Source organism: Arachis duranensis, chromosome 9 (genome assembly GCF_000817695.3).
Source record: "Arachis duranensis cultivar V14167 chromosome 9, aradu.V14167.gnm2.J7QH, whole genome shotgun sequence".
In the NCBI taxonomy this organism is placed as follows: domain Eukaryota; kingdom Viridiplantae; phylum Streptophyta; class Magnoliopsida; order Fabales; family Fabaceae; genus Arachis; species Arachis duranensis.
This window is the reverse complement of record NC_029780.3, coordinates 3677728-3691328: the sequence shown is the minus strand read 5'-3', so window position 1 is coordinate 3691328 and position 13601 is coordinate 3677728. Positions and strand designations below refer to the sequence as shown.

Below are 13601 nucleotides of genomic sequence, written 5' to 3'. Positions count from 1 at the left end.
TTATTAGATTAGATTCATTGACACAATAATGTGTGACCGAAAGCATAAACATAGATCCATATACATGAGTACTTGAGTACTGTTGATAACAACCTACTCTACTAAATCGTAAATAACTGTAATGCAAGAATATTTTTTCATGAAAATTAAATTAAATAACATAAAAATTATTGTTCTAAACAATTATTATAAATAAAATATAATAAAAATTAATTACAAATATTTGTAATATATATATATATATATGATAAATAATATTTTGGGAATATTCTCCAACTAAGCTATACATTATTTAATTAGCTAGCAAAAAATAATATTTTACTAATTCTTATTGTAATGACAAATTTAAAATTTATCAGCAACTAATTAAAAGTTATTTTCCGTATTTTCAATTGATTCATTTAAAAACTTAAAAAGTAATTCTAATTAAAATTTTTATTTTATTATAATTTTTGAGTAATATAGTTTTGTGTTATATTTACTTAATTTGTAATTTTAAAATTTCAAATAAAAAAAGTAAATATAATAATCAGTAAACACAATTTAGTTCACTTTTTAAATATTTCTCTTTTTTCTCTAAATTTTTAAAAAGTTTATATAGATTTTTTATTAATTATATAAATTTTTAAATTTTAATTTTTGTTATTCTTGTATTTTTTATTTAATTTGTCCCAAAAGTTAAATGTTTGGTTTGATTGATCATTAATGTATATTATTGTTAAATAGTTACATTATCATACATGGATAAACCACAAAAAATGAAAAAAATTTTAAGAACATAAAACTAAAAATTATATAGCTTATTAAAAGGACTAAAATTAGAAAGAATATAATTTAAAGAACTAAAACTTATTTAATTTAATAGAATACTCTTGGTATTTATTATTAAATAATTATACCTTCATAGCATGCAATCCAGTATATATGCACACAACTTATTATAAGTTGAAGGAGTACTTATCATTATTGTAGTCTTTATTTTAATGGTCAAAAGTCAAGTACTCATGAAGAATGCAAAGTAAGGTTGAAAACTGAAATCCTATAACCATCTTAGTAATATTACAATGACTATCTAAGTATTTATGAAATATTTTCATACTAAAAAACTTTGGATCATTACGTGTAGAGTATATTAAGTGACTGGTGGTATCTTTAAAAAGTGACACATATACAGTTTATGAGAGTGTCTGATGAGTAAAAGTTGACCCTAAAGATTAAAGGTTGAGATTACATGCATGGAGTGGATCAGTGTTGGCTTTAAAGAGTGACATGTATAGTTGGTGAGAAGAACTAGTGGTGAGTGAGTGAATCCTGACCCAGAAGATTAAGGGTTGAGATTATATGCATGGAGTAGACCAGTGGTGACTTTAGAGAGTGACATGTGTAGTTGGTGAGAAGAACCGATGAATGCATCACAGAAGATTAAGGATTGAGATGATACATATTGAGTGAACAGCCGTATCTTTAAAGAGTGACATATATGCAGTTTGAACGGTGAGTGAATACTGACTATATAAGAATAACGGTTGAAGTTATATGCATCCAGTAACCTGCGGTGGCTTTGGAAAGTGAGACGCGCAGTTTATGAAAGGAAGAAGCGGTGAGGGAAAACAACAGAAGGATAAAGGATTGAGATAGAGCGCGCCTAACAAAAACAACATATGTTACCTATTTGACCTGATAATCTGATACTAATATACTATGTAAATGGGGGACCATTTGTTGCAGAAATATCATGACATCCAACTCATAGCTGACTCATTTGTGATAATAAATCAGACAAATTAGACCCACATACAAATCCTCTTCCTTGTTTTTTCATAAATTATATTATCCTATACTATTTTTATAAAATTTTTACTTTTGAATATATTTTATAAGAATTGCTACTGAGTATATAAGTAAATTGGTGAATATTTTAATGGTTAAAAATTTTATAAGAGAAAGTAAAAAAATATATTTTTTTTCATTTAAAAAATAAATGTCCAAAACAAATAGCTCATATATAAAAATTAAAAATAATAAAAATTAGTATTTTTTATTCAATTATCACAATTTAGTTAATGTAACATAAAAAATTTAGTTTGTTTAAATAGATTTAACACATTTAGAAATGATCTCTATTAAAACCTTAACAATTATACTACTAATTTTAAATGGTTCATAATAAAGATATTTTTGTCAACTTATATAATTATTCTCGTTAAATTTTAATATTAGCTCTAATTTTTAATGGAATAATTATAGTCAAATATTTTAATTTTTCTAATAAAATTCCATAAAAAAAATCTAATGTGAGTTAATCCATACATGAATATGTATATATTGTACTCAAATCAAATATCTAACTATTCTTATTAATAGTAATTCATTTCTCTAATATAATCACAGTGTTAGGTAAAAAACAATAAAACTATTGTGATGAGCTAATTTTCACTTTAAGTAACAATACAAAGATCTCCAACTAATTAATCATATTTTTTTTCATGAGATTGTGTTGTCTTCTCTTTCAATTTGAGTATGTACCCTTTTTTTTTGTCATTATCTTTTTATTTAAATAACATATAGTGTGGGGTTGTTGAACTTTTTGTGGAGAAAAGTAAGCTAAGGTAGTTTCTGTTGTGTTAATTAGATGGTGTAAAATCAAAAGGAATTGGATAAAAGAAAAATTGATTGTTGTATTAAAATTTTTCAGTTAAGGACTTTAGAAGTTCTGAATCTCAGGAGAGGGCTCTCCACACCTTATAAATAGCAACGTTATTTTAAGAAACTTTGCCATCAACACATCTGCAGTTTCATCATCATCATATTCCACTATCTTTTCTTTTGTTCAAACTCGTTACTCACTACTCATCAACATGACTATGTTCCTTGAGCAAACTGATGATTATTTTGGTAATCTTTTTAAAACCCTTATTTATTTGTTTTTAATCATAATTTAAATATATTTTTTAAAAATTAATTTTCTCTCCTTAGTGTATCATATAGAGAGAAGCTTATAACTTATTTTTTATCATTTTAATAACTGTTACATCTATTTAAATTTGAGTATTTAAGTATTAAAGTAATAAATAAAAAAAGTGTGTTGTAATTATATATAAACTAAAAATAGATAACTGTGATTTATTTATTTTAAATTTTTCTTTTCTTTTTTTTAATTTAAAATAAACAGAATTTGTTACCATTTTTTGTAACTTTACATTGGTCTTAGTGTATTCTCGTAACTTTTTTTACTATGTAGTTGTTTTTTTGTTATTTTTTATTTTTTAATTATTAGTTTATTCAAAAATTACAGGGAATGATTTAGAAGAAAAGATGGCACCCACAAATGAGAAAGAACTTGCCGACCGTGGATTTGTGGTGCCACATTTCAACTCATTTGGCCTCAGATTTAGGTTCACTTCTTCACATAATAACAATTATAATAATTATTAATATTTTCTCTCTTTGCGCCCCCATTCACCCATTATAATTTATACCCATTAAGGATCATATTAATCACAGTATCAGATACTAAACTTAATTTTTTTATTTTTTTATTTTTTTTTTGCAAAATCTCTTTTTTTTCTGGTATTACGTTAAATTGACTCTCTAATTTAACATTTCCTTTTTATTTTTCTCAATATGTATTTTTGGGCCAATTTTATTTTTTAAATAAGGCACAATCATTTTTTTTTTTGGTAAATAGGCACAATCATTTTTTATAATCTTTCATTAGGCCTACAAGTTATGACATTCGTTTGTTAATAAAGCCCAGGCCCATCAAATCACTAATTTTGGGAATTCTTATATGATATATAGATCTATGTACATAAAAAAATGATTGTGGATATGAAAAACATTCCAAACAATTTAAAAATAAAGTTGTGAATCAAAGGAAAAAAAATTGTGAAATGTAAAAAAAAATTATCATAAATTGTTGTCTTCTTGAGGCCTGACCAGCATTTTTTTGTATCATTTTGCCACCATTATAAAGTAAATAAAAAGGTACAATTATTATTATTATTATTATTATTATTATTATTATTATTATTATTATTATTATTATGAATCAGGGATTATGATGTGGAAAGTATGAGGCAAGAAGGAGTGGAGAACTTCTACAGAAAAAATCATACTTATCAATGCTATGACTTCGTAAGCATCTATAAAAAATTCTTCATCACATGTTTAATTTTAATTTCAAATATAAAAGCTTTAAATTTTTTATATAGGTGAAGAAAATGAGAGAGGAGTATGGGAAAATGAATAAGGCAGAGATGGATATATGGAAATGTTGTGAACTTCTTGATGGAGTGGTGGATGAAAGTGATCCTGATCTGGATATACCTCAAATTCAACATTTGTTGCAAACAGCTGAAGCTATAAGAAAGGATTACCCTAATGAAGATTGGCTTCACTTAACTGGCCTCATCCATGGTACACTTTGATACAATTGATTTTTGAAATTAATTTACAATGTTATAATTGCATTGTTAATTAATTGTTATGCCACAATTAGTTTAATTAATTTGTTTGGATACAGATCTTGGCAAGGTGCTTCTGCTTCCTGCTTTTGGGGAACTTCCACAATGGGCTGTTGTCGGTCAGTGATCTTTCGTCATGATATATATAAAATTTAATAAAAAAAATTGACTTTGCTTTTAAATATAAAATTAATTTCATTAAAAAAATTAAAGAAGATTAGGATAAGTGTCTCTAAAAAGATAATAATAATAATAATAATAATAATAATAATAAACTTCTTGTTTGAAATTTCTTATTTAATCTATACTCACCAATTTTATTGCACATATACAGGTGACATATTCCCGGTTGGTTGCAGATTTGATGAATCCAATGTCCATTACAAGGTAAAAATCTATCCATTTTTTTTAATTTCAGTTAGGATGGAGAGAAAACATTATGAAAATTAATTTTACAAACTAACATATATTTATTTATATGTTGTATTTTTTTTTTTATAATTCAGTATTTCAAAGAAAATCCAGACTATAACAATCCTGCATTCAACACTAAATATGGAATTTACCCTGAGAAATGTGGACTTAACAATGTGATGATGTCATGGGGACATGATGACTATATGTATCTTGTAAGCACCACATCAACCCTTAATTCATATAATTTAATTATTTCATATATAAATTGCAAATAAAAGTCTAAAATTTTGGTGTTTTCTATATATATAGGTGGCAAAGAAAAACAAGACTACTCTGCCCTCAGCTGCTTTGTTCATTATTAGATACCATTCCTTCTATGGCAAGTGCCCAATTAGAAACTAACTAAAATTAAAATTTTGTAAATTCATATAACCAATTATTGAAATGGTTAATTCATAATTCATAATTTTACTATTTTGGTACACTGATTTGTTTTGCAGCATTACATAAGGAAGGAGCATATAAGCACTTGATGAATGATGAGGATGTTGAGAATCTGAAATGGGTTCACATTTTCAAGTATATTATAACATTATTATATATATTTTATTTTATTTTATTTTATTTCAATTATTTATCTATGAATAATGGTGGGTATTACTAATTAATTTTTGCAAAATGTAGCAAATATGACCTATACAGCAAGAGCAACGTTGAAATTGATGTTGAAAAGGTTAAACCATACTATGTCTCCCTCATTAAGAAGGTAATAATGATCAACAAATTAAAATGCTAGCAATGCAAGAAATCTTTTATTTTCTAATAATTCATTCAAAAAAATAAATTTATTTTCTCTTAACTTAAAATTAACACTTATGTGTCTTTTTTTTTGTGCAGTACTTTCCTACTGAAAAGCTGAGGTGGTGAAATGTTGAATTGGAGCCATAAATGCTGCTTAAAGTGCCAATAATTTAGTATGATAGTATCATAGTATATATGGAGAAGAAGCAATGAGTTATATATTTATAGTAGAGTTAGTTTGTGTGTTTGTATTTGATGCTAAATAACTAAATATCATAGTATGTATAGAGAAGAGGCAATAAGTTGTGAGTTAGTTTATGTGTTTGTATTTTATGCTAAATATCATAGTATGTATAGAGAAGAGGCAATAAGTTATATATTTGTAGTAGAGTTTGTTTATGTGTTTGTATTTGGTGCTAAATAATTAAATAAATTATGGTTGTGTGAAATAATTATATTAAGGTTTTTTTTATTTTCCTTTCTTAAATTTTCCTTTTTTTTTTTACTTTGGTCAGATTTTTAATAGTAAAAAATTTTGCGCTGCAATATATGTTATGTCATGACAAGAGTTATAATATCATTCATAAATCAAAGTTTAACAGTAAAAATTAAATTAAAATAGAAGAGAATATAATTATTTTGTAGAATTAAGAAAAATGATTACTCTTATGCCATATAAGAATGACTCTACATGACTAATTTATTTAGTTTATTTTTTTCATGGAGAGCGTTCATGACTTCATGGTGTTGATGCTCTCTTGAACCTCCTCTTTCTCTCCCTGGCCTCTTCTTTTCATGCCTTTCAAATGTTGACATACTTGTGAATGGTGGTTGCTTAAGTGTATGTTTTCTTATGCAGGATTGAATAACTCTATTTTAGGTCAGTTCTTCTCCCTCTATTACTACTACTAATAGAAAAAGCTGCAGCTATCAGAGGAGGGTGAATGGTCTGAGAGGAGATTCAGTCACTGAGCTTTTGTCACCGGAAGTAAGGTTTAAAATGGGATCTGAATCTTATGCTTTTAAATTTTGTTGGTTGTTTTATAGAATAAACTCCATTACATAACAATGACTTTTACTAATATTCCATTATCACTTAATTAACTGACCTTATCAACTCAACTTTTTTTTTAATCAACTGAAAACTGTAAATACATTGATCAAAACTGAAGATAGAAAATAACTATAGATCTGAGTAATACTACTATGATCATCTGTAAAAAAATTTTATATTCAAAAGAAACACGTAAATTCTTCGTGATTACATGCAGAGCTTATATGCATTAGTGATAGGTGCTGGTTTTGGAGAGTGACATACAATTCGTTTATATTTTAGTGACATATGTACGTGATAAAAACTAACGGTGCATGAAAACTGACAAGATTAAGGGGTGAAATGTATTAAAACAACAATAAAGACATTTCACGTTCCACAAATTCAACTCAATAAAATACACAAATCCAATTATAATTTTAGTTTTTATCTTATCTTATCTTATCTTTATCTTATCTTTATTTATTCTTATCTTAAAAAAGTATAGAAAACCAAGTAAGTAACCAACCAAAAATTGAACAACTTAATTAATTATAATTATTAATAATTAATTTTAAATTTTTTGTATTCAAAATTTAAATAATTAAAAACTGATTAATTAAACCTAATTAAAAACTATAAAAATATTCTCCTTCTTTTCTATATTAACCTGCACATTCCACAACAATACACACAGATTCTCTCTCACCGTCAGATCCTCTCCACTCTTGCCCTCACGCAAGACCTCAAGAAGTTCGCCGTCGAAGAAGCAAAACCATGCATGAAGACGATCTTGTTCTTGGCCATTCTTTTGGAACACCAAACTCTTTGTACGCCAAATGTCTGCCATCTCTCATCCTTATTCTTGCTGAACGGAGGTTTTGGAGAAGATGCTCAAACTGTCCGGTATGCCAACGCTCCTCCTATCAATGGAAGTAACAAAAGTGCATTTGTTTTTAACGCCATTTTTTTGGGAATAAAAAAAGGGTTGTTTTTGAACAATTGTAAAAATATATAAAAAAATATTTATTTAATATAAAAAAATCCTAATGCTTAACATCTTAATAATTAACAAAAGAAATGTTTAGTTATATGATTTAAAAAAAAATTATATAATTCTTAAAAAAATAAAAATATCCACATCAGTAATACAAAAAATTCAAAAAATACATTAAAAAACATCTATTTAATATGAAAAAAAACATCATGATATTTAACAAAAGCAACATCCATGTATATCAACTTACCTTTGTTAAAACGGTTCCGCTACGTTACCAATATAATTGTGTTTCATAGAGGTGTCTAATAAAAATGTCTTTTTTATAACTGTGTTTAATAGAAGTCTCTTTATAGATATATTTTCTGGATGTGTCTCTTTATATATGTATTTAAAATATATTAATTATTAGACACATCTACGAACACACTTCCATGAAACACAAATATAAATAAGAGTTGGCAGAAGTTGGCAGATAATATGTTGGTACCCTATACATTTCTTTGTTAAAAAGATCCGATTATTAAAAAGTTGGCAGAAGTTGGCTGGACCCTAGTTGGTTCTCTAACAGAACTCTTTTATCTTTCATTGGCTACTATTTTATATATACTTAGTTTTACCTTTATAGTTTATAATTCTCAATCAATCAACAATCAATAAATTTTTTTCTTATTTTTTTTTATTCTTTCACAATTTTATTATTTTTGTGTACTCTTTATGTACTCTTTCTATTTTATTAGAGTACGAGAGCTTGACAAAGCCATTCGTTGGATTCATTGTCACCCTTCCAAACAGAATCTTTTGAATTGTGCCATGGTAACCATCCATTTTGCACTGTTTCTTTTAATCTCGGGTGCATCCACACTAAAATGCCATCAGTAGTCTTGGGATTGAAAAAACTTTTTTTCAACCTGTCATCTTTACCATTCTTGATCGGATCCTAAATTTATAGTTGAAGGCATTCTTTACCGTTGAAGTGCCAGAAATTGTCTCATGATATTTGTCATTGTGCAGTTCTTTTGAAGATCGGGGTTCTATTCAAATGAATTCTTTTGACCTGTGCATTTTCATGATGATTTTGGTCACGTATCAAGATGGAATTTCTTGAGGCAGAATCAATATTAGAGAACTAAACGGGAAAAAGAAAAGAACGAAAAGAATGAAAAAGTTTTGAATGGTTGTGGGTTTTTTTATTTTAATAAATAAAATAAATATAATATTTATCAAAATAAATATTTTTATGAAAATTTATTAATTTAAATTTTTGTCATATCTCATTTACAGTATAAATGAGATGATTTTTTACGTATCTCGTAAACAAGATATGGTAAGTCAAATTGACACGATATATATCTCGTTTACATGTATTTTTTTGGAAATTGTATTTAATAAAGTTGTTCATGAAAAATGTGTAAAATATCTCCTATTTTATTAGGAAGGATGGCCATAAAAAATTATATTTTAAATTTTTATGTACTCCCATGCAACAAATAAAATTTATATGTACTCTCGTACTATAAATGAAAAAAGTAAGTAAATATAGAAGAAATAAATATATTAAATTATATTTTAAATTTTTAAAGAGTAGGTACTCGGTAGTTAGAAAAGAGGTAACCGTATTAACAGTGGAGAGTTTAATAAATTTTGAGTAAACGTGTTAATCTCTACAATTTAAAATAGACTAAAATTGATCAAATATATTCATTTTAGTCTTTTCCACCAATTTTTTTATATACTTTGGATTATTAATATTATTAATATTTATTATTATTTTTTTTAAAAATACATGTAAATGAGATTTACACGTGTCAATTTAATTTGTTGTATCTCATTTACACTGAAAATAAAATACGTAAAAAATCATCTTGTTTACCATATAAACAAAATATGACAAACAAATTTAAATCGATAAATTCGTAAAAATATTTATTTTGATAAATATTACATTTATTTTATTTTAAAATAAAAAATTCTAGCATGTAAACCATTTACTGCGAAAACATTATAACATCTAACTCAACAACTGACTGACCTTTGATAATAAATCAGATAAATTAAACTACACACATGAAGTTTTTTTTATTATTTTTCTATAAAATATTATCCTAAAATATTATTATAAAATTTTAACTTTAAATATATTTTATAAGGAATTGCTATTGAGTACATAAGTGAATTAGTAAATATTTTAAAAGTTAGAAACTTCTATAAAAGAAAATAAAAATATTTCTTCATTTTAAAAACTTATAACTCATATATAACAATTAAAAATAATAGAAAGTTATGACATGTAAACAACATTTACTTTTTATTTTTCTCAACATGTATTTTTTGGGTCAATTTTGTTTTTTTAACGAGGGATTAAATTTTTTATAGTCTTTCGTTAGGCCGATTAAGTTACGACATGCATTTGTTAATATCTAGCCCAGCCCCATCATATCACTAATTTTGGAATTCTCATATGATATCTGGAATTGTGAACATGGAAAAATGATTGTAGAAATGAAAAAATTCCAAACAAATTAAAAATAAAGTTGTAAATCAAAGAAAAGAAAAAAAGAAAAAATTGTGAAAGCTAAAAGGAAAAAAGAAATAATAAATTGTTGCCTTCTTGAGGCCTGAGAAGCATTTTTTGTATCATTTTGCCATAATTATAAAGTAAATAAAAAGCTACAAATATTAATTTGAAACTTCAGTCTTTTAATTAAATTGTTGTAGAATAACGCCATGGTACGCCCCTAATTTTATTTGCACTTCAATGTACACATAAAATAAATAATATTTTTGGCTCTTAGAAATAGATACAACAGTCACTAAAAAAAATTAATTAGATCGGGCACGTGTCTACACGTGGCTAAATTATTATTATTAGAAAAAGTATATAGAACCAAAAAATTACCAACAAAAAATTAAACAAAACTATGTTAATTTATATTAATAATTAATTAATTTTAAATTTTTTAAATTCAAAATTTAAAACTTAATTAAAACCTAATTAAAACTATAAAAACCTTCTCTTTCTCTCTCATATTAACCTACTCACCTCCAACAATCACACACACAAATTCCTCTGCCTCCTCACAAGAACGCACCTCTGTAACGGAGTATGTGCTGCAAAGTGTCGGTTATCATCTCGTCCAAATCTCTACCGCAAAGCCTATAGAACTTGCTGTCAGCACTGCAACTGTGTGCCCCGGGCACCGCCAGCAACCAAAAAAGAGATGCAGAAATTTCGTTTTTTTAACTGGACTAAACAAAAGAAGAAGTATAAGAGATGAAGAAAGGTGACGGACAGAGGAGGTGGGCTCTCGGTTGGAGTGGGAATTTGGTTTCGGATGTGATTCTAAAAGAATGACCGGGTGGTCAAAGAGAAGGGTGTTGACTGCAAATTACACACTTGATCTTAGTCAAAAGGAATTTTTAAACAATTACATAAATATAAAAAAATATTCATTTAATATGAAAAAAAGCATCCTAATATTTAACAAAAGAAATATCCAGTTATAATTTAAAAAAAATATAAAATTTTAAAGAAACATTTGTAATACAAAAAAATTCGAAAAATATATAAAAGAACATCCATTTAGTATGAAAAAGAAACATTCTTGATACTTAGCAGAAGAAACATCTATATATATTAACTCGTAGAGATTTTGGATTCACCCCAACGTATTTAGCTGGTTTTTGGCTAATACTCTTTTGGTTCCCTAACATTACTCTTATTATTATTATTATAGCTATGGATTCCTTACTCCCACTTTTATGTGGGAGTATGATTAACCACTAACAAAATATTTACAAAATAAACCCCATTTTCTATTTTTAAATTAATTAATAATTAAATATTTGTCCCTCTATTTTTTTTGTTTTACACATTTCTCCTGTTTCTTTCAATTCCATATTCAAAGAAGAAATCCTTAGTTTTGCTAGGTTTTTGCCTCTTTTACTCGCCTTGGTTGTTCTATGTTCCTCTCTATCCGTGCTACTTCCTCGTTCTCCCCTGCACCGTGTTTGTTTTCTGATCCTCGACGCCGCAACACGTTTCTGCCGCCGCCGCTACACTTGGGTATACCACTTTATCATTTTCTGTCGTTTCTCTGTTCCCCTTCTTCACCAGCGACTCTGATCTCTGCTTCTCCCTCCATTTTATTTTTATTTTTATTTTACTTTATTTTCTTTTCTATGATAATTTTATGTGAATTTGAATGTTCTTCGTTTGTCACAGTATGGATTCTGAGAAGTGTGCGCAAATGTGCAATTTCCATTGGCAATAGATTTATTTATGTGTTTAATAATTTTATCTGAATGTTATTTTGATTTCAAAAGAATTTTATGCAGTCATATCATTACTACACACTCTCTTATATTTTATACTTGTATTTTAACAGGGAGATGGGAGGCCATTTTGTGTAATTTCTGAAGTCCCTGGTTCCAGTGATGAAGATTATTTTGAAGAAGTTTACAATGTGACCATTTTACGTAGGAGACTGCTCTATTTGTTATATTAGTCCCAATTTATGATGATTCTCTTAATAAAGTTAATTTATCTATGAATTGCACAACCGTTTTGAAAAATTCAGTTCTTACCTATCAAAAGATTCAAAACCTTGAATACTTTGATAATATCTATCCTTTTTAATTGTTCATCTTCTGGTCTTCCTTCTTGTTCATTCCTCAGAATTCATCTGTTATTTCTATTTATCTATATACTATTGCATACTTATCCAAGAAAAATAAATTAGTAGGAGATTTTAAAAGTACCTGACACATGCCTTCAAATTTCAAATATACAATATGACACATGCTTGTTTCTGAACTTAGCGTTATTCATGTCAGTATTGTGCAAATGGAGATGTGTGGCATCTTTCAGATGGAGCTTATGAAACAACTACTCTTCTCAAGGATGTTGGAAGTTTCACGAATCAAATATATCTTTTTCCTCTTTAACCATTGTTTTCTTTTAAGTTTGTCCCTCCTATCATAGTAAGATGATAAACACTGGCACAGTTAAGATGACTGTTGTATCCAACTTTGATTCCCGCTTAAGAAAACTATTGAAGGATCTTAATGTTTTGAATCTGTGAGCTTCTGTAGTCCCTTCAATATGTTTTTACTTAACTCATGCATATTTTAGGGATGTATTGAAATCTTTGCATTAATGTTAATGCGAACTTGCTTGTTGAACTTCTCTTAATTTGCTCAAATGTTAGAGTGTCTGTGTACACCTTTCATAATGTCTGATTAATTATGATTTTTTGATAAATTTAATATTCTTAACAAATAATTTCGAATAAAGATATCAAACTCTAGAGTTCATTTGAAGTCATGAAGCTTAGATAAAATTGAAGTCATGAAGCTTTGATAAATTGGAAGTTTGGCATGGGAATGAATGATGAATTAGGTGTAAGTAGATTAAGTCTTGTTTTTATTCTATATCTTATGATATAAATCATTGTGATTATTACATAGATACTCTTAATTGCCTGACATATTCAGGGAACCTAAAAACTACTCGAATGTGAAAGGTGAAGAAGAAGCACCATAACAAAAATCATTGTGAATCTGTTTCTAATCAATTCATCAGTATTTTTTCATTGATTAAACTTGATAAAGGTGGTGTTGGATTAGCTTCACAATCACAAGTGCAACAATTCAAAGAAGCAATTGGTTCAACTAAGTAGGAAGGGTTTCCATCCCCTGCCATAGTCACAAGAATCTTGGACTCATTATTATCAATAACCACATTACTAGGCATTGTGCTTTAACAGGAAGAAGAGATTGGCTGAGACGAAGGAAGCAGCTGAAGTTGAGATTTGGATCAGTGGTTCCAATTTCAGGATCTGATTTTGTTTGAGAGGTTTCACAGGCTTCCTCTGATGTTTGGGTG

General features: G+C 27.2%; 1 protein-coding gene and 1 long non-coding RNA gene across 3 annotated transcripts in view; both read left to right on the top strand.

Moving 5' to 3' along the window:
• Nucleotides 1-2640: 2640 nt before the first annotated feature.
• LOC107464081 (inositol oxygenase 1) lies at nucleotides 2641-6139 on the top strand. The gene is made up of 11 exons (XM_016082990.2): nucleotides 2641-2895; nucleotides 3296-3395; nucleotides 4056-4137; nucleotides 4215-4419; nucleotides 4526-4585; nucleotides 4801-4853; nucleotides 4973-5095; nucleotides 5193-5262; nucleotides 5384-5462; nucleotides 5568-5649; nucleotides 5781-6139. The coding sequence occupies exons 1-11, from the start codon at nucleotides 2859-2861 to the stop codon at nucleotides 5808-5810; spliced, it is 921 nt and encodes a 306-aa protein (XP_015938476.1). The 5' UTR covers nucleotides 2641-2858; the 3' UTR covers nucleotides 5811-6139.
• A 6848-nt stretch (nucleotides 6140-12987) lies between these two features.
• LOC107464100 (uncharacterized) overlaps nucleotides 12988-13601 on the top strand; it is a 2316-nt gene continuing 1702 nt past the window's right edge. For both annotated transcript variants that reach the window (XR_001587023.3, XR_008002837.1), the window contains exon 1: nucleotides 12988-13571. This is a non-coding gene — a long non-coding RNA (uncharacterized LOC107464100). The remainder of the gene's footprint in view (nucleotides 13572-13601) is intronic.